Source organism: Mya arenaria, chromosome 8 (assembly GCF_026914265.1).
Source record: "Mya arenaria isolate MELC-2E11 chromosome 8, ASM2691426v1".
In the NCBI taxonomy this organism is placed as follows: Eukaryota; Metazoa; Mollusca; class Bivalvia; order Myida; family Myidae; genus Mya; species Mya arenaria.
Genome location: NC_069129.1, coordinates 33,828,528 through 33,851,130, shown reverse-complemented (window position 1 = coordinate 33,851,130; position 22,603 = coordinate 33,828,528). Strand labels below are relative to the sequence as shown.

Here is a 22,603-nt window from a genome sequence, read left to right as displayed (position 1 = left end):
AAAGGCCGCCTAAAATTAAGTGTAACTGACCAAAATAAGTTAAAAGTCACAAACAGTGTATATTATATTTTTGTGTTTGTCTGCATATTTTTGTTAGCTGGATTGCAAACTACAAAAGCCCTTTTATAAGGTATATGTTTGTTGAGCCCAATCCTACTTTTGATGACCAAATTATATCTTGCCATTTCCAGCCCCTGGAGAGAGACCAGATGTGGGTGACTTCATAGAACATCGACTCGACAATGCGGACAACGACCCGAGTGCCCCACCCCACGATAGTGTACGGGAGTTTGTGTATGAGGGAGGTGGCAGTGACGCAGGATCACTCAGCTCTCTTCAGACGTCATCCGGGTCCGAGGACCAGGATTACCAATATCTAGATGACTGGGGACACAAGTTTGCAAAACTAGCGAACATGTACGGAGGGGAGGATGAGTTCGGGCTCTAACGACGAGATCTTTAGTCAATGTAACTAATGTTAGTGTGTTTCACATTCTGTTAAACCGACAGTTTTGGGTTCAAGTTAAAACAGGTATAATGCTTGCTAATATGAGATCTTTAGAAGAGCAAGTTATCCTATAAGAATGCTCTGTGACATCCTGAAAAAAAGTATACTTTATGATTGCAGTTTAACAGCATCCATTGTGCAGTATGAGTGGGGTATTGGTTAAATACTCGTAAAACTCTGTGGTAGTGTGTATAAGTTGTTGCAGTTTAATATCCACAATTGTTGGTTCAGCGCTATGTGAAACAGATAATAGTAACTTCATTTCAGAATGGTGTTGTGTCTACAAAGTGCTAATTTTGTACAAAGGTTGTGAAGTGTTATTCATTGTATCATAAGGAGAGCAGTGTTGACAGGGATTCCGGCAACATACCAATGTAACCCTCTATTTCACACTATATGCCAAAAAACTACATGTATCATTGTTTTATGTTAGTTTACTAAACACATACACGGCAAAAGACAATTCAGCAGTAAAGCCATCATGTGTTTCAGGTAAAATACTAAATTTAATTGTTTGTTGGTAATAATCCTCATTGAAATTCCTTAAATTTTAAGATAAAAAGATAATGCTTCAATTTTGGAGGAAAAGTCATAGAAAGGGTAAATGATTTGCGGGTTTAAAAACAAGAGGTAGATCTGATTTAAGTTAGCAGTTGCAAAAAATAGGTATAAAAATCAATTCATGGTCAATTATGATTGGTTTCATGCATTTTAATGTGAACTATAATGGAGGTATGTAAACTATGTTGTTAACAGCCCTGAACATTTAAGGATTGTTTTCAACATTGTATGGAACATTTAATCACATATAAAATGACTTGCAGGCATTCCTGTAGAAATGAGATTAGCGTGTATATTATATATATAATGATCGTGTAATAGTTATTTATTGTCAGTGGTCATTGTGAGAATATTAGCCACAAGCATTTCATGAAGATAAATGACCTGTCTTATATTAATATGCATACTGAGGTAATCAACATTGGACAATTGGAGTTGTACAAACATGCTCCATGAAATCATCAAGGATGGGAGATTATTGTACTATTGAAGATATCATGTGCTGGTTTACCCTTGATGTTATGTTTTTGGCTAGTATCTCGAGTTCTACTGGTTTTGCATGCATTGTAAGGCCTAACAAAAAAATGTTTGTTTCCGGTAACCTGACCCTACCTACCTAATTTTTTTTTTAAAAACAACACATTTTTTATAAACATAAACTGTCAAGAATTTTTGATTGAATATAGCTCCATAACAAATAGTGCTATTTGCAATTAAATGATCTTAACATAAAGTTTATTTGGAAAAAAAAAATGAAAAATAATATCCCAACCTACTCTATCTAATAATTTTGGGGATGTAACCCTTAACAAACAGTTACTTTTTAGGCCTAATCAAGTGTATGTCTCCACGGTAGTTTTTCTACACTGAACATTGAAGGTTACATTAGCATTACCAGTTGTTTGTCTGTAAAGTTTGTATAGGTTGGTACATGCGTAATGTTAATGCTGACCTTGTTCTGGTAGATGGCTTACGTGCATGTCAGTCATTTGTTCTTTTTTTATAAAAACTCTTTTTGTGCAGTTATCAAAAATATAGGGCAAACTGTTGCCTTTGTTATAAATAAGCTCACTATGTAAGATATATTTTTTAGTAGACATACTTATACTCAGTTAACTTACTTAAAGATATGCTGTTTTTAAAACGAAGTTTATTCTTGCCAAAGAAACTGTTGCATAATATACATATGATTGTTAAAAATGTTTATAAACTTGTACTCTGTATTTACATTTTCAAAGTCTTAATGATGTTTGGCTAAAACTATTTATGAAACACTCAATCTCAGAATTTTCACTGTGATAACTACTATTACTCTCATTGTTCATTAAGATTGGTTATAGCGCACAGCCTTGCCATACACAATGTTTCATATATTACAACTGCTACAATTCACTATAATGGACCAATATCAGAGTGTTGTTAACAGTCATAAAACTTTGAATCATATGCATACTGTGCTTCAAAACTGTATTACTCCCAAAAAGAGATATGTTTACATCAAAGTAATTCCTCCGTGCTGCAGAACTTTGTAACATACTTCATGGTAATTTTCAGTTTTATATGACCCAATACTTAATCTTAGAAACATTTGTGCAGGCTTTTACCCAGTGTTTAAACAGATGAAGTCAACTATATTTAAAGTAGACCTTGACAAAAGTTTCATGCGTCGGAAATTTGTAAAAATATATTTGCACCGATGCTCATGATGTAAGTGTTTGACTTTCATAGAAAAACAAATTTCTAATAGAATCTATATTAACTAAAGGCGGAATTCAATCTTTGAAGTGTTCGAGCTAGAAAATAACAAGTGTGACGGTTGTTCATAAAGGTGTTTTTCATGATTGTGTCACGGTCCATGTTTTGTATATATTAAGGTTGTGACATATCAACACACTGTTCACACTATTGAAAGTGTTTTACTCCAGTTTTCATACTTATGTATAATTATTAAATGATTGGCTCATATACATGTTACAATATTCAAGGTGCAATGTCAATAGGTCTCTTATTTGTATACTATATTGCATGTTTTATACCCCTGCTTTACAAAGTGAAGTGGCACTATGTAAGAATCATGCACATCGTCACGTCTGTCGGTTTTTCAGTCTGTCTGTCCCATTTTTGTCTGGTCCATATCTTTCTCATTATTGGTCGGATTTTAGAATTGTATGGCAAAAGTGACCTTCATAGCATGAGGACCTGTCGCCCTTAAGACCGGTGTCCCTACATATAAGGTAAAGGTCGCAGCTACCTTGTGAACTTAATTTGATTTGCTATATAAGCCTAAATGATGATAATTTATGCCACATGACAGTACCAATATTTTCCAATCTTCCTCATGTCTTTTTATTATTGACTATTCAGTGTCATATTTACCTTCAGTGTAGAACATTTCACTTGATTACTTTAATGGTTCCATCCAGGCAATATTTCATACACTTGTGTGTGCGGGGGTATTAATCACATTTTGTTACAGCTTTAGTTTAATTATCCTTTAACCTGTTATTTTCATTAGTTTGTATTATAATGTATGATTCAATTAAGTTTCTTTATACTCCCGATTTGGTTGTGTTAAAACAGTATTACATTTATTTATCAGTGAATGCATCGTTTTGCTCTGTGTATTTAGCTTATTATTTATGCTTGTGTTATATCATACTGTATCTTATTGCTCTGTATTTAGATTTTATTTGGTATACACACTTTTGTGGTGCGTGCTGTTTGTGTAAATGTAACTAAGGTTATGGAAAAACTTCAAATTCACTCCAAGGCCACCCATACCTGGGTATGGTTTCTTTCAATTCTAAAATAATTCCTAGTGTTTGGAGCATGTTTTTATGAAGCTAGAACTGCCATTCTGTGTTGTGGTTAGAAGCGAAGAAAATTTCTTTCTTGTTATTTTACATCATTATTCTTGTTTATACTGACTCCAGAATTTCAATGTTTTCTGTATGTATGTTCACGCCATGTTGTGTTACCGCCTAGTCAGTTTCAAGTCCAAGCATTATAGAGTTGGGAATCAGGCCTTCAGATATCTATACATTTATAAATGTACATTGCTGCATTTCATGTTTTTGTTGCAGGGTTGAACAATGGCAGTGTAATGTTTAATATGCTTAAAATAATATAGAATCAAGTAACTTAAATATTATGAATATTATGATGTTTGATCTCACTCAAACTATTTGAATTTGTCTGTTAGTGTTATTAGACCACAATTTATTTCTCAATCAAGCTGGGCTGGGAGCCGGACAAAACAACCCTCAGATCAACCCCCGGTTGATAAAACTACCCCCTCTCATTTCTATATAGGTGGTGGACAAACAAACTTCACCGTGTTACAGCTCTATAATGCTTGGATAGTTCTTGTCTCATTTCTATATGCTTTATTTTGTCATCTGTCTCCTTAAATCAAAATATGGAACATGTGCAAACCTTTCTCTATGTGACACAGTGTCCCTCCACAGTACTGTTCTTTACTGCAGTCTCCTTGTATATTTGTATTTCCGGATGTACAATCAAACTACATTGCTTGTTTTTAGTTGTTACAATATATAATAATGATTATATAGTTTACAGGTTGTATCTTAAATATTTGGAAATAATTTATAACATGATATCAAAGTTATTGTCACAAGTTAGTTTTTACAAGCTTATTTTTTCATGATAGTTTATTAGGTGAACTACTTCGTTTCTTGGTGAGAGCTGTCCCGAGTCTAATATATATTGTAGTAGCTTAGATAAATTAGTGAAATGTATGTATTTATCATTCCATTTATGTTAGATTTTGTTTGTAGGTAGGAAACGGAGTCATAGAAAACTGAGAAGGGACAAGTGAGAAATACAAGATTTATGTTACATTTTGTCAATGTCATATCATCATGTTTTGATATATTTTTGAAAAATAAAATGTTTATATTAAAAATGATTGTCTTTTTATATCTCCTTGAATGTAGCAAGGGTAACTTAGATCATATTGTATTATTTATCACCTCTTTAAATGTTCAATGCAATATTAAAACAAGAGATGTTTGTCAAACATTATGCCCCCCTTAAGCACCATGTTGTCAGGATTATTTCGACAATTGAATGAAATATGCATGGACCAAAATGACTGCTGATTTGTCATTGACATTGGATGCCTTTGAGGCAGTTTTTAGATTATGACCATTCAAAGTGTAAGGATAATAGGTACAATTTTTAATCATGTTCAGATGATGACTGATATTTGAAGATAAAAATGTATCCTCTAAGCAGAAGGGAATAAGTAAATACGATGAAATTGTAATGACAAATATGAGTTATGACCATGACCTTTGGCATTATGACCTCAAAATCCACAGGGGACATCAACTGGTCACCCAAAACCTAAATGTAAAATTTGAGGGCCATGGGTGCAGGCACTGTCAAGTTATAACAAAGACAAGATTTTTGCGTTCAATGTCACTGTGACCTTGACCTTTGACTCCTAAAATCAATAGGGGTCATCTACTGGTCAGGCCCAGCCTCAATATGGATGGTCATAGGTCCAGGCATTGTTGAGATATCACTGGGAGAAGCTTTGTTATTTGTTCTCATTTATGGTCACTGTGACCTTGACCTTTGACCCGATGGCCCCTAAAATCAATAGGGGTCATCTAGTGGTCAGGCCCAACCTCCAAGTCAAGTTTGCCATGGGTGCAGGCATTGTCTAGTTATCACTCGGACAACCTTTTATCATTCAAGGTCACTTAGACCTTTCGAAGACCTCTTAAATTGATAGGGGTCATCTACTGGTCAGGTCCAGCCTCCATGTTAAGTTTGATGACCATAGGTCTAGGCATTGTTGAGTTATCACTCGGACAGGCTTTAAAATCCTTTTACCATTAAAGGTCTCTGTGACATTGACCTTTGAACCTATGCCCCCTATAATCAATAGGGGTCATCTACTGGTCAGGCCCAATCTCCATGTCAAATTTGATGACCATACGTCCAGGAATTGTTGAGTTCTCACTTGGACAAGCTTTGGTCTACCGACAGACCGACGGACATGTGCAAAGCAATATGCCCCTCTTCTTCCAAGGGGGCCATAATGAACAATAGAGTTACAGAACAAAGGCCAAGGCTTGTCTGTTGGTGTTTTAAGTCAAAAACGGTGCAATGTGAACGTGCCTTTCGTCTCTGGAAACATGTATACAAAGTTGGATTTGATTATCTTGGACAGTTTTACTCCAAGCCGGATTTTTCATCGAAAAATTACGGGTTATAGAATGGCGAAAATCAGGCGGTCGGGCATTAACAATTCTGTGGTAAAGTTTTTTTTATTCCATGTCATAGTCAATAGTTTTTGTCCAATTGTTATGAAACTTTGTCAGAATACTGATCTGCATTTCACTAGGTCAAAGCTTTATGAAATGCAATCTGGTTATTTTGTATGAAAGATATCTCTGATATGGGTCTTCTTGGTTAAAAAACTAGATCACTAGCTCAAATCTTTGGTTTGCAAAATTGCATGGTCAAATAAAAAAAAACCCGGCTTGAATGCGGGGTTGCCACTTTGGCATCTTGTCGAGTTATGGCCAAGATTATAGTTTTTGCATGCCAATGATTATGACACACCAAGATTATTTAAATGCCTCAATTTTGTATTGCAAAACATCCGTGGGTCTGGCTGCTAACAAACCTTTTTTTAATTTACAAACTAGCTGGACACAAACAAGAGCCAAATAGCAAACACAGCTGATATGGCTCTTGTAATTTTTGTTTTCATTCCACCAGAATTTAAAAGTTGAAACCATGATTTAAAATTTATTACAAAAAAGTTACACAATATACAATACGAAATAGAAAATAAACCGATAAAGGTATAAGATAAAAAAAAAAGAGCACAACCCTGTTGCATTGCTGAAGACATCATAACAAACTAGCAAAACCCAAATATCCACAAAATATGAACACTTGGAAGAGTATACAAGTTAGCCACTCTCTAAGTAGGCAAACTTTCTGTCAACGAAAGCGGAATTGCACCTGTACCTATTTATTGTACTTGCCAATGAAGACCAATGACATGATTTATATATAGGTAGTATGATAAAATGGATAAAACTGTTTCTGCATATAGCTATTGACATATAAGCAACACATACATGACATTTGTGGCACTACGGACACGGAACTAACAGTTTCTATGTATAGCCATTGACATATAAGCAACACATACATGACATTTGTGGCACTACGGACACGGAACTAACAGTTTTTTTATATAGCCATTGACATATAAGCAACACATACATGACATTTGTGGCACTACGGACACAGAACTAACAGTTTCTATGTATAGCCATTGACATATAAGCAACACACGACATTTGTGGCACTACGGACACGGAACTAACAGTTTCTTTATATAGCCATTGACATATAAGCAACACATACATGACATTTGTGGCACTACGGACACAGAACTAACAGTTTCTATGTATAGCCATTGACATATAAGCAACACATACATGACATTTGTGGCACTACGGACACAGAACTAACAGTTTCTATGTATAGCCATTGACATATAAGCAACACATACATGACATTTGTGGCACTACGGACACAGAACTAACAGTTTGTTTCTATACATAACCATTGACATATAAGCAACACATACATGACATTTGTGGCACTACGGACACGGAACTAACAGTTTGTTTCTATACATAACCATTGACATATAAGCAACACATACATGACATTTGTGGCACTACGGACACGGAACTAACAGTTTCTTTATATAGCCATTGACATATAAGCAACACATACATGACATTTGTGGCACTACGGACACGAAACTAACAGTTTGTTTCTATACATAACCATTGACATATAAGCAACACATACATGACATTTGTGGCACTACGGACACAGAACTAACAGTTTGTTTCTATACATAACCATTGACATATAAGCAACACATACATGACATTTGTGGCACTACGGACACGAAACTAACAGTTTGTTTCTATACATAACCATTGACATATAAGCAACACATACATGACATTTGTGGCACTACGGACACAGAACTAACAGTTTGTTTCTATACATAACCATTGACATATAAGCAACACATACATGACATTTGTGGCACTACGGACACAGAACTAACAGTTTGTTTCTATACATAACCATTGACATATAAGCAACACATACATGACATTTGTGGCACTACGGACACGGAACTAACAGTTTCTATACATAACCATTGACATATAAGCAACACATACATGACATTTGTGGCACTACGGACACGGAACTAACAGTTTCTATGTATAGCCATTGACATATAAGCAACACATACATGACATTTGTGGCACTACGGACACAGAACTAACAGTTTGTTTCTATACATAACCATTGACATATAAGCAACACATACATGACATTTGTGGCACTACGGACACGAAACTAACAGTTTGTTTCTATACATAACCATTGACATATAAGCAACACATACATGACATTTGTGGCACTACTGACACAGAACTAACAGTTTGTTTCTATACATAACCATTGACATATAAGCAACACATACATGACATTTGTGGCACTACGGACACGAAACTAACAGTTTGTTTCTATACATAACCATTGACATATAAGCAACACATACATGACATTTGTGGCACTACGGACACAGAACTAACAGTTTGTTTCTATACATAACCATTGACATATAAGCAACACATACATGACATTTGTGGCACTATGGACACAGAACTAACAGTTTGTTTCTATACATAACCATTGACATATAAGCAACACATACATGACATTTGTGGCACTAGGGACACGGAACTAACAGTTTCTATACATAACCATTGACATATAAGCAACACATACATGACATTTGTGGCACTAGGGACACGGAACTAACAGTTTCTATGTATAGCCATTGACATATAAGCAACACATACATGACATTTGTGGCACTACGGACACAGAACTAACAGTTTGTTTCTATACATAACCATTGACATATAAGCAACACATACATGACATTTGTGGCACTACGGACACGAAACTAACAGTTTGTTTCTATACATAACCATTGACATATAAGCAACACATACATGACATTTGTGGCACTACGGACACGGAACTAACAGTTTCTATGTATAGCCATTGACATATAAGCAACACATACATGACATTTGTGGCACTACGGACACGGAACTAACAGTTTCTATGTATAGCCATTGACATATAAGCAACACATACATGACATTTGTGGCACTACGGACACGGAACTAACAGTTTGTTTCTATACATAACCATCGACATATAAGCAACACATACATGACATTTGTGGCACTAGGGACACAGTACAAACAGTTTCTATGTATAGCCATTGACATATAAGCAACACATACATGACATTTGTGGCACTACGGACACGGAACTAACAGTTTCTATGTATAGCCATTGACATATAAGCAACACATACATGACATTTGTGGCACTACGGACACGGAACTAACAGTTTCTATACATAACCATTGACATATAAGCAACACATACATGACATTTGTGGCACTACGGACACGGAACTAACAGTTTCTATGTATAGCCATTGACATATAAGCAACACATACATGACATTTGTGGCACTACGGACACAGAACTAACAGTTTCTTTATATAGCCATTGACATATAAGCAACACATACATGACATTTGTGGCACTACGGACACAGAACTAACAGTTTCTATGTATAGCCATTGACATATAAGCAACACATACATGACATTTGTGGCACTACGGACACAGAACTAACAGTTTCTATGTATAGCCATTGACATATAAGCAACACATACATGACATTTGTGGCACTACGGACACAGAACTAACAGTTTCTTTATATAGCCATTGACATATAAGCAACACATACATGACATTTGTGGCACTACGGACACGGAACTAACAGTTTCTATGTATAGCCATTGACATATAAGCAACACATACATGACATTTGTGGCACTACGGACACAGAACTAACAGTTTCTTTATATAGCCATTGACATATAAGCAACACATACATGACATTTGTGGCACTACGGACACGGAACTAACAGTTTCTATGTATAGCCATTGACATATAAGCAACACATACATGACATTTGTGGCACTACGGACACAGAACTAACAATTTCTTTATATAGCCATTAACATATAAGCAACACATACATGACATTTGTGGCACTACGGACACAGAACTAACAGTTTCTTTATATAGCCATTGACATATAAGCAACACATACATGACATTTGTGGCACTACGGACACGGAACTAACAGTTTCTATGTATAGCCATTGACATATAAGCAACACATACATGACATTTGTGGCACTACGGACACAGAACTAACAGTTTCTTTATATAGCCATTGACATATAAGCAACACATACATGACATTTGTGGCACTACGGACACAGAACTAACAGTTTGTTTCTATACATAACCATTGACATATAAGCAACACATACATGACATTTGTGGCACTACGGACACGGAACTAACAGTTTGTTTCTATACATAACCATTGACATATAAGCAACACATACATGACATTTGTGGCACTACGGACATGGAACTAACAGTTTCTATATATAACCATTGACATATAAGCAACACATACATGACATCTGTGGCACTACGGACACGGAACTAACAGTTTCTATATATAGCCATTGACATATTAAGCCACAAATTCATACTATTTGTGACATTAAGAGCATGGATAATACAGTTTCTATTTATTAAAAGCCATTGACATACATGTCATTTGTGACATTAAGAGCATGGACAAAACAGTTCAATATATAGCCATTGACATATTAAGCAACATATACATGCCATAACATTTGTGACATGAAGAACACCCAAGACGCATTGGAACACGGATCCTACATTATTGTATACTTTCATCCAGCTTATTCCCAGGAAGTCTGAATGGGTATTTATCATAATTTGTTTAATGTGTCCCTAAATACTATTTCGTTCATTTTGTTCACAGGATAATGTAATCATTTGCATTACCACACATTGTCATAAATATTTATTTAAGTCACCTAAATCTCAGAATCATTGCTGTCTATATTCATTTTTTCCATCTCGACAGAGTACTTGGAATCAGATTTCCTACAGTACCTCAAAGCACAGCCCACGATAATGGCCGCCGCACATATAAGCAACACATACATGGCATCTGTAGCACTACGGACACGGAACTAACAGTTTCTATATATAGCCATTGACATAATTTTTTTAATGTGTCCCTAAATACTATTTTGTTCATTTTGTTCACAGGATAATGTAATCATTTGCATTACCACACATTGTCATAAATATTTATTTAAGTCACCTAAATCTCAGAATCATTGCTGTCTATATTCATTTTTTCCATCTCGACAGAGTACTTGGAATCAGATTTCCTACAGTACCTCAAAGCACAGCCCACGATAATGGCCGCCGCCAGTACACAGCACAATGCTATCAAAATGATGGCCCATGTCGGCAACCCGCCACCTGAAATACATATAACAATTGTAGGCAGTGTACAAAATTATCTTATGTGTCTGTATTTAATTAAAATAACAAAAACATGCCAAATTTGACATTTGTGTTATTACCGTAAAGCTGAGGTGCTTTGTTATTAATATCTATTTATGTTCTCTTTAAGAATCAAGTTCCATCCTTTCAATGTATACACTGATACAGGCACGCAAGCTAGTATTTTGCAAAATGAAAACTTTATATAAAAGTTGCCAATGAGGGCCTGTAATTTACTGGCTTGCCACTTTCTGTATCAAGATCATAAGACATTTCTAAACAATTAATGTATAGCAAGTCTGACAATTTCAATCTTGCTGATTTAAGACAGGAGCCAAGCTCTCATGGAAATCTGACTTATGTATAAGTTTGGCGAAAGTCGGAAAATAAATGAAGACTTCATTGTGTTCACATGCTTAATTTTAGCAATTATGCAAACTTCAAGGGCCACAATCCAGTCCTGCTTAGTCGGATCTTGCTAGTTTTAGTGTTCACAAGCTCATTTATTGCAATTGTGACTATTTCAAGTGCCATAATCCAGTCATGCATTTAGAGATATGGCTGGTTCAAGAAAGGAACCGAGATCTCATAGATATCTAGCTACCTTAAAAGTTATGTAAACATCGGATAATAAATGTAGTCACTATTGTGTTCAAAAGTTCAATTATAACATGTTGCAAATTTTAAGGGCCATAATCCAGTCATGCAAGGACTTATCCAGCAGGGTTTCGAAAGGAGTTCAGCTCTCTTTGATATCTTACTACTGTGTAAATTTGGTAAACATCAGATTATATTCCAATGCTTTATTGTCTTCATCAGCTCAGTAATTGCAATTTTAACTATTTTAAGGGCTATAACCCCATCATGCATGTAGGAATCTGGTAAGTTTAAGAAAGAAACCAATCTCTCATAGATATAAAGCTTCTGTATCAAGTCCTGCATTGTCGGATCCGAGCTATTATGAATATCTTGCTACTGAATACATTTGGTAAACGTCTGATAATCAATGAAGACTTTATCGTGTTCACAAGGTCAATTATTGCAATTGGGACTAATTCTAGGGCCATTATCTCGTCGTGCCTTGACGGATCTGGATGTTTTTCGAGCTCTTATGGATATCTAGCTACTGTATAAATTTAGTAAACAACGGATTACAAATGAAGACTTCACAAGCAATTGTTTATGGATGAATGACGGACACCAAGCCATCGTATAAGCTCTTTTGGCCTATGGCCACGAAAGCTAAAAACATGACCACATTGCCCCTGCCTTCTTACATAAACTTACTTTCTTTCTGACACTCGTCATCCCGCTGCTGGTAACCATCCATGCACTGGCACGTGGCCTGAGCACCGTCCACCATACACACGGCGTGCGTGTCCAGGCAGTTGTGCTTAGCTGGGACACACATCTCGCCCAGCAGACCCGCTGAAATGTACGGCATGGTGTAGAACCACATTGACTTTTAAAAGTCACTTTCAGTCAAGAAAAGCATGTATACCTTCACTTAATAGATGAATATAACTGGTATATAAGCTCTGTCCGCAGATGACCACATGTTCGAGCGGTCTCTTACCCGAACACTGTCCACCGATGGCCAGATACTCCTGTGGACATGTACACTGATATGTTCCCTCAACATCCTCTCTACACTCCGCTATGCCATCTTCACACAACGTCACATTTGGTGTGCAAGGGTCACCCAGCACCACCTCTGATTAACAGAAACAAAATTCACATTGAAGATTTACGTATTTGGTTTATTATCCGTATTTCAATTACCGGTACTATTTGGCAAAGTCACAGATAGTACGCTTGCATCATTTATTACAAATAGATCTTATCAAAGATCAAACATATTTGAATTTCAATTTCGAGTGATTAACCTAAAATGTTTATGTCATGAAATTAAAATTACATGCCGTTGTTTGGCCCGAATATATTTCCTATTGACCAATCGCAAACTCACATCCACACTGTCACATCATTAATTCAAAGAAGATAAATATAAATAACAAAATATGGTTTTAAGAACCAATTTCAAAACTTTTAGCGAACAAAAAAAACCTTGACAACTTTATGAAAAACAGCTAAATACAACAAGAAGAGGACTGCTAAAATATAATTCCCGGCATGTTATTTTCGGCTGAATGTTTTACTGCTAAAGGAACTTCATGTGCGCTTACCTTTACAGACTCCAACCTGGGCCACATACTCCGGCTTACACGTGCAACTATACGCGCCCTCAGATTGCTCCGTGCATGCGGCCTTCTGGTCCGCACACCCGCCCGCCACTGGGGTACAACCGGATCCAAGTCTGCCTGGTGCAACTATAAGGCAGTGTAGGGAAATTAAACGACACACAATCAGAAATTCATCTGTTTGAACACTTTATTTTAAGGGAAATGATTTGGGAATAATGGCAAACAAAGTTATGGTTCTTGAAATGTGCAGGAAATCAACATATAATATCATTAATCAATAGTTTAATTAAGTCTCATTCACTTATGTCACTATGAACATGTTTTAACATGTTTTCTAGTCAAGGGTAGTTATTTGGTCACAATGGGTCACAGTTTATGGTTCGTGTACATCATACAATTTCATATTGCCGTTTGTGGTTCTCAATGTTACATAAATTTTATTTCTCTAATGAAAAGTCATTTGCTGAATTTGAAGTTTAGCAAAGTGCAATAAATCTGACAATATTTAAACTGGAGCTATACAACCTGTTATAAAATAGTGCATTATTGTATGTAAACATATACAGATTGTAGCTCATAACTTTGAAGTTACAAAGTTATTTAACAAAATAAAATGTTCAGACGGACACACGGGCAGACTGACAGACACGGCGATAACCATAGTGAGCCAGCTAATCGTTAGCAGGGGTCTTTAATATGTATTCAATATGTGAAAAATCAACATACCTACTGGCATTGGAATTTAAACAGTATTATACTCACTTACTAACAAGTCATACAAATGCACAAAATACCACGATGGACTATTTTGAAACAATTGATAATCATCAAATATTGCCCGTGCTTGCAGAGATAATGCAAGATTAAAACCACAAAATCACTACAGCTGGCCGGCCTTTACTTGTTGATTGTCTACTATATTCTAATACACCTATCGAGACATGATAAAAAAAGGAAATTAAACATTTTGATAACCAATGCATTATTTCTAGGCCTTTGGATATCCATGTACTTACCGATACATTTGCTACCATTAAGGCTGTAATACTGCGGACATTCGCACACATAATCCCCGGAGTCTCCTCTCACACATTCAGCAATGCCCGTGCATTGCATGTCCACAGGGACGGCAAGGTCACACTCATACCCCACACTCGGAACTGCAGCAAAGAAAAAACATTCAATGATAACTTAGCTCTATAAACATTTGTGGGAACAATTAATCTTCACTCCGCTAGTCAAGGTCATTGTCTGGTGACATGTACATGCATCAATTACACACTGTTTTATTTAATATATCATATAAAGGCAGATGTAAATGGAGCCACAAAACATGTATGACTAATTGTGTTGGAGCAACAAAACAAATATGACTGAATTTGTTGGAGAAACAAAACAAATGTAACAATGTCTTGTCTATAAGCTTATCGAACTTGACATTTTGCGGATGAAAATAACTATAATCTATTTATAGATTTTAACTAATTACCGCATACGGGAATGGGAGTCCATTCCCCACTGGTCAAGCATGTGAATACTTCCTTCCCAACCAATATATAGCCATCATTACAAGTGACCGTTCGGTTGCGGCCAACGGCATTGCCCCACCCACTGACTTCGCCAAACTGTATATTACTGCTGCCGATGTAGTTACACACTGAAAATGTATACAGATAATTACTGGTAAGTATTCAGTTTTAATAAAACGCATCATACATTTTTATCAACAATCCCACCACAAAACATTGCAAGAGTAAATAATCAATAATTTCAGGCACATTAATTGGGAGATGTACGTTAAATTTCATTGGCGGAACCCATAACTTTATTCCGTTACACTACATAAGAACTCAATGAAGCAAGGCGAAATCGACTACTTGTCAATGAACTGACCAAGAGTCTTGCTCATCGTTTGAAATATACTGTCCTTACAAACTAATGTTGAAGTGAAATGGAATATCGAATTTCGAAACTACAACTAGTCAAGACCAGAGAAATGAAACCATATCAAATAGTGAGAGCTGTTGAACCACTATAGATGTTATTCATTGCAGGTCTCGCAGCATTTTGGGTACAAAAGTACTCCTTTGGCGAATAAGAGAGAGAGAGAGAGAGAGAGAGAGAGAGAGAGTTAACAACTGATTTTTCATCATATTAATAATCCAGGCCTAAACTCACTCTAAAGAGAGGCTAGACATACATATCAACTTGTGCTTCAAGGAACGTACTCACGAAGCATTTTAAGTCATTTCCTAACTTAAGTCGAGTTCTTAAAATGTTCATGGTCCAATGAAACAATGGTAAAAGTGTTTGTAAATTATGTATTTCAGAAATTATAATTATATTATATCATTATAAGTTTGTATATCATATGACCTTTAATAAGGAAAGTGACTTAAAGCAGGAAATTACTTAAGACGTTTTTGAATACCACCTCTGATTGGTCTGTGAGGTCCTATGTTGTTGTTGTTGTTGTTGTTGTTGTTGATACCTTATCCTTGTAAATACACCTAGAACAGTTTTGATCAATAAAACGGAGTAACAGATTTGTTTACATAAAAGTGTGCAGTATGCATGAAATTTCCACTCCTGGTTTCCAAGGCATTCGATTTGAGCGCGATCCCCTTCTATGCGGTAGCCCTCTGAACACGTGAAGTTGTAGATGACTCCAAACCCAGTATCCACTATAGGGTCAGTGATGTAATCGCTGCTCAGTTTGGGCATTCCACACTCTGACAACACAGAATAAGATATAATGTATATGGTCAAGTTGCACCTGTTTGGATGATAATACACAAGCTGTTTAATATAATACACTTAAACAAAAATATCCATGGAAATATCTTTTATTACCATTCAGTGTCAAAGTTATGCAATCATCACATTACAACTTACATATAATAAATAATAATGAAATAAGCAAAACTAAAAACTCTTGACACTTCATAACACTTATCTACTACATTAATGATGGCAATTAACATAACTGTCAGTACTGAAGAACTAACACGTACCGGGACGCACCCACACCTGCATAATCCCAACCCCGATCCGGCCAGATCCCGTATACCTGCCAGCCCCAAACTGGTCCGCTATGCACATCAAAGTCAGTCCAGAGTACAGGGAATAGCTGGGCATCCACAGACCCAACCTCGTGGGCCCCCCCCTCCTCCAGTATTGTTCATACTTGTAAGGTTGTATACCGTAGGCAAACCCTCCTGAAAAATTCCAAACATAACTTTAAATATTCCTCTTCACGTAAAACATATTTGAAGGAGTGTACTAATCTGACTGTTGCGTTAGAATTTATCATTAATATACAAATACACCGAAATGGTTGATGCACTAGCATCTTTTGATAAGGATTTGTATTATAATTACTGAATAAGGTTACAGTACTGTCGACGACTTTAAGATTGGCATCCAAATTAAGTTTTTATTATTCAACCTATAGTTTATAAATGAATATTTAATATTTGTGTGTAAAAATGAAAATTGCATCTGTGGATGGGGAACGAATGTGGCTTTACAACGCGCCCTCAGCCCCTCTGATCTGTTATTCTGATATGTTATATATGTCAATACATAGTATATAATCATTGTTTTGTTATCCCACATCGAAAGGGGAACAGGGTAGGCATGCTTTCGTGTGTGCATGCCTCCAAAGCATGTTTTTCCTCACTTCGCAAGTCTTTCAGGTATAAACTCCAAACTTCACAGTCAGATATATGCTATTAAGAAAAAGTGAAGTGCATAGAAACCATAACTCTGGCCTCAATTTCTGTTAGTCATTGGCCTTTGATCATTATTTTACCTCATTTTGTCCAGAGCATAACTCCAAAAACAATTGATGTATTGAATTCAAACTTCAAAGTTAGATTGAAGATATGGGCAATGCAGACGAACCATCATCCTGGTTGAGTATGTTTTGAGTTATTTTCCTTTGTTAGAAACCTATCCTCCGACAAAATGCGTAGGAGATGCTGTACGTACTTTATTCAGCGGGGTGATATGACTGCTATTGTGGTATTAAAAATCATAGTTAATAAATTGTTAATTAATATTAACATTCTTTTTTTTATTCGCCATTGCAGTACTAAATAATTATAATCTTTAATAATTTTTTCTTATTGTGGTAACTATTTGCTGTTGCAATTTGTGATGGCCAATGTAATAAAGGTAGTTCTTGTTATAGTTTTTTGTTAGGATTGTTTATAACTGTATTAGGAATATATTATGTGTTCTGTCCATTTTATCAACAGTATAGTAGTGAAATACTACAAGTACCTCCAATACAGCTGTGTGTTGGAAAGTTTTCTTCCAGATCTCTCGGTGCTGGTAAGAAGGGAGAACCAGAAAACCGGTACCCTCGGGTTTGGGATGATGGATCCGTATTCTCCACCTTAAGTTAATAAATACAAACTGGACAAATCAAATAATATTCCAAGTTGTTTAAGTGGTGCAGGTTAGTCAGAATGATTTTAATATAGCCATTTCATATACAATTTATTTTACACTGCCTTGTAAAATTATGAAATATCAAATTTGTGGCATACCATAACTTGAATGAAAGCTTCGTCCAACTCGTACTTGGCGGACAGCTTCTCCTCCAGGGGAACATTGACGTCATCCATAGAGAAGCGGTGGGTAACATACGGGGTCAGGGTGGACAACTTCCACGCATAGATCTCCACTGTGCCTCTTGATACCATGAAGTCAAACCATGTGTGCTTTCTACCGTCAAATATCGCTTTAATATATCAATAACAAGCAATTAACAGTGTTTAACTTTAAAAAAACATAAGTGTTAATAATCAATACAGGTGTTAATTAATCAATAGGCAATAACTCTACAAAATAATGTTTCTTATGCACAACACTTCTCCTTAGACAGTCAAGATGTGTATGAAGTTTGAAGTGAAGACCTCAAAAAAACATACCGTATTATACTATGTATAGGACACACCTTTTTACCCTAGAATGTTGGGGAAAATTGCCTGCGTCCTATAATATGTATAAGGTTTTTTGTTATTTTTCCTCGAGTCTTTTTCAGGCCGAAATTCATATATGGTGTTATGAAATATTTAAAGTGTAAACGTAATAAAAGGGCAATAACTCGAAAAATACCGTACATAAAATAATGTTTCTTTTGCACAGCACTTCCTCAACACAGGCAATATATTTCATAATTAATTCAAACTAATGCTAAACATTGCCCAAGGATATTGGTCTTTGTCCTAACATTTTGGTGGTTATATACATGTCACCAAATACTTAAATGAAAGGAACAATGTTGTTCACAGCGCATGTATAACCATACCACCGGAAGGAGATGCGTCCACCCACACTCGGAAATTCTCATTGTTAAACCCGTACACCAAATAGGCATTATTGAAACGATCGTCTCCATAAAACACATTCATACTCGAACCTGAAATTGGATATATAATAATGACATAATTATGCGTCTTATCAGACCACATTATAGACATATTACAATTAAGACCGTAGATTTATGGAAGTCTTCAATATCTAGGATAGGAACAGGGATATCATGTGCACAAAAACAAACAAAAAAATATGCATACCCACACCGTCCGCCAGGAATGTCAGTCCGTCAGTCTCCAATAAGGCTCGCACGATCACTAGTCCCGGGTATTCCCCTAAACCGTGGCGGACCTCATAGAAAGAGTCAGTTTCTGAAAAAAGGTAAAAGTTGGGTCGGAAATTGCTACATGAAAATTAAATTTAGAAATTTTAATTCAGAAAAAATGGCTCCTCACACCTTTTACACTCATGTACATACCCATGATGCCTTTTCACTACATATAAACACCCATACTTGGAATACTACAGGGTATGTATGTTTCAGAAATATAAGTATTCGGTTTACTCATCGAAACAGTACGGAATACTTGGTTCCAAGATTCAGTGACCATCATAAATATCTTCAGACGTCATTTACGATTAAAAGAGTGCCGCGAAGTGAAGCCCAACACTTGTCTGTTCTTGGTTTCTTCTATCATAATGGAACAAGGAGCATAGGTCCGTGTTATGTGTCTTGCTATACATATAAGTACTGTCTCTATGTCCCCAGATTCCTTTGGATATCTTAAATGGTTCTTGAGTTATGGCCAATGTTAAAGTTGTTAGATTTCCCTCCAGTTTCTGCACACCACTGCCGCCGCAGATGATGTCACTAAGGCTATCTCAGTAGCCCAACATTTTTTCTTTAAAAAACAGACGAGCTAAAACTTTGCAAAGGGGGGGATGGGGGTGAAAGCTCGGAATAAAACGCAAAGTTGCACTACCTTTTGAAGTGGCGGCTTGTATTCCGTGATCAGTGTTTTGGAAATCTGGTGTAGGTAATGAGGCTAGTTTCCAGGCTCGCACTCGAACCTTGTGGCCAGGGTAACTAAAAGAGCTTCGTTTGAAATTGCGCGGCCTCAGGTAAATGGTATAAGGGTCTGAAAAGTAAGACAACTACTGGTATATCTTTTACTTACTTAATGCTAGATCATAATAAGTTAAAACGTAAAAGGCTATAATTAACTTCCAATATCTTAGCAGTTACTTACCGGTACAATAATTTGATACCATAGACAAAAAGAACTTCATTAAAAATTGGAAGAAAATATCCACGGATACGCAATAGTGTACATCTTACAGTACACTATTCACATCTTTGTGCAAGCTCTTAAAGAACGTTATCATTTGATGTATTTGGAAATTCAACAAGATGTTAATTCAAAAGTTAGGTTATAGAGGATAGACAATCAAATAGACAAAAGCATATCCTAATATTAACTTTGCCAATAGCTTAAAGCAAGATTCAGTACTTTAGTCCGATTTCAGATTGAAAGGGTAGCTTACTTCCAACTGGTGTGATTTCAAGTTGTTCATAAGTTGACACGGAGACGTTAATGTGGGTATCGTCATAGATGTAGACAGCAGGGCTGGACACCGGATCGTAAAACTTCTCCTCTATGTCCTGGTCAGGTCGAAATCCTGGACGCAATAAAAGAACAGTCAAACCATGATCATGTTAACACACTAAGTTAATATACACAAGATAAGAGTGCGAAGGTACAGAAATCATCATATTAACCCAACATGACAATAGATACAATATGAGAGTTCAAAAGGAAAAAGTACAAAAATGATCATGTTAAGCTATCACGACAATAGAAACAATATGAGAGTTCGAAGGTACAAAAATGATCATGTGAAGCTGTCATGACAAAAGAAACAATATGAGAGTTCGAAGACATAAACATGATCATGTGAAGCTATCATGACAATAGAAACAATATGAGAGTTCGAAGACATAAACATGATCATGTGAAGCTGTCATGACAATAGAAACAATATGAGAGTTCGAAGACATAAACATGATCATGTGAAGCTATCATGACAATAGAAACAATATGAGAGTTCGAAGACATAAACATAATCATGTGAAGCTATCATGACAATAGAAACAATATGAGAGTTCGAAGACATAAACATGATCATGTGAAGCTATCATGACAATAGAAACAATATGAGAGTTCGAAGGTCCAACAATGATCATGTGAAGCTATCATGACAATAGAAACAATATGAGAGTTCGAAGGTACAACAATGATCATGTGAAGCTATCATGACAATAGAAACAATATGAGAGTTCGAAGGTACAAAAATGATCATGTGAAGCTGTCATGACAAAAGAAACAATATGAGAGTTCGAAGACATAAACATGATCATGTGAAGCTATCATGACAATAGAAACAATATGAGAGTTCGAAGACATAAACATGATCATGTGAAGCTGTCATGACAATAGAAACAATATGAGAGTTCGAAGACATAAACATGATCATGTGAAGCTATCATGACAATAGAAACAATATGAGAGTTCGAAGACATAAACATAATCATGTGAAGCTATCATGACAATAGAAACAATATGAGAGTTCGAAGACATAAACATGATCATGTGAAGCTATCATGACAATAGAAACAATATGAGAGTTCGAAGGTCCAACAATGATCATGTGAAGCTATCATGACAATAGAAACAATATGAGAGTTCGAAGGTACAACAATGATCATGTGAAGCTATCATGACAATAGAAACAATATGAAAGTTCGAAGGTACAAAAATGATCATGTGAAGCTATCATGACAATAGAAACAATATGAGAGTTCGAAGACACAAACATTATCATGTGAAGCTATCATGACAATAGAAACAATATGAGAGTTCGAAGACACAAACATGATCATGTGAAGCTATCATGACAATAGAAACAATATGAGAGTTCGAAGACATAAACATGATCATGTGAAGCTGTCATGACAATAGAAACAATATGAGAGTTTGAAGGTACAACAATGATCATGTGAAGCTATCATGACAATAGAAACAATATGAGAGTTCAAAGGTACAAAAATGATCATGTGAAGCTATCATGACAATAGAAACAATATGAGAGTTCGAAGGTACAAAAATGATCATGTGAAGCTATCATGACAATAGAAACAATATGAGAGTTTGAATGTACAAAAATGATCATGTGAAGCTATCATGACAATAGAAACAATATGAGAGTTCGAAGACACAAACATGATCATGTGAATCTATCATGACAATAGAAACAATATGAGAGTTCGAAGGTACAAAAATGATCATGTGAAGCTGTCATGACAATAGAAACAATATGAGAGTTCGAAGGCACAGACATGATCATGTGAAGCTGTCA

The 22,603-nt window shown here is 35.9% G+C and overlaps 2 protein-coding genes across 6 annotated transcripts in view; one reads left to right on the top strand and one right to left on the bottom strand.

Annotated features, from left to right (window-relative positions):
• LOC128242889 (neural-cadherin-like) overlaps window positions 1–4,987 on the top strand; it is a 58,415-nt gene extending 53,428 nt beyond the window's left edge. For both annotated transcript variants that reach the window (XM_052960291.1, XM_052960289.1), the window contains exon 38: window positions 192–4,987. In XM_052960291.1, the coding sequence (XP_052816251.1) occupies window positions 192–448 (257 nt within the window). In that variant the 3' untranslated portion in view covers window positions 449–4,987. The remainder of the gene's footprint in view (window positions 1–191) is intronic.
• A 1,856-nt stretch (window positions 4,988–6,843) lies between these two features.
• LOC128243302 (uncharacterized) overlaps window positions 6,844–22,603 on the bottom strand; it is a 58,904-nt gene continuing 43,144 nt past the window's right edge. For all 4 annotated transcript variants that reach the window (XM_052960994.1, XM_052960995.1, XM_052960996.1 and 1 more), the window contains 14 exons: window positions 20,732–20,866; window positions 20,170–20,325; window positions 19,447–19,557; window positions 19,179–19,289; window positions 18,415–18,608; window positions 18,146–18,260; window positions 16,873–17,076; window positions 16,414–16,590; window positions 15,348–15,515; window positions 14,875–15,018; window positions 13,841–13,984; window positions 13,231–13,368; window positions 12,942–13,082; window positions 6,844–11,630 (listed from right to left, as the gene is read on the bottom strand). In XM_052960994.1, coding sequence (XP_052816954.1) covers window positions 11,467–11,630; window positions 12,942–13,082; window positions 13,231–13,368; window positions 13,841–13,984; window positions 14,875–15,018; window positions 15,348–15,515; window positions 16,414–16,590; window positions 16,873–17,076; window positions 18,146–18,260; window positions 18,415–18,608; window positions 19,179–19,289; window positions 19,447–19,557; window positions 20,170–20,325; window positions 20,732–20,866 — 2,102 coding nt within the window. In that variant the 3' untranslated portion in view covers window positions 6,844–11,466. The remainder of the gene's footprint in view (window positions 11,631–12,941; window positions 13,083–13,230; window positions 13,369–13,840; window positions 13,985–14,874; window positions 15,019–15,347; window positions 15,516–16,413; window positions 16,591–16,872; window positions 17,077–18,145; window positions 18,261–18,414; window positions 18,609–19,178; window positions 19,290–19,446; window positions 19,558–20,169; window positions 20,326–20,731; window positions 20,867–22,603) is intronic.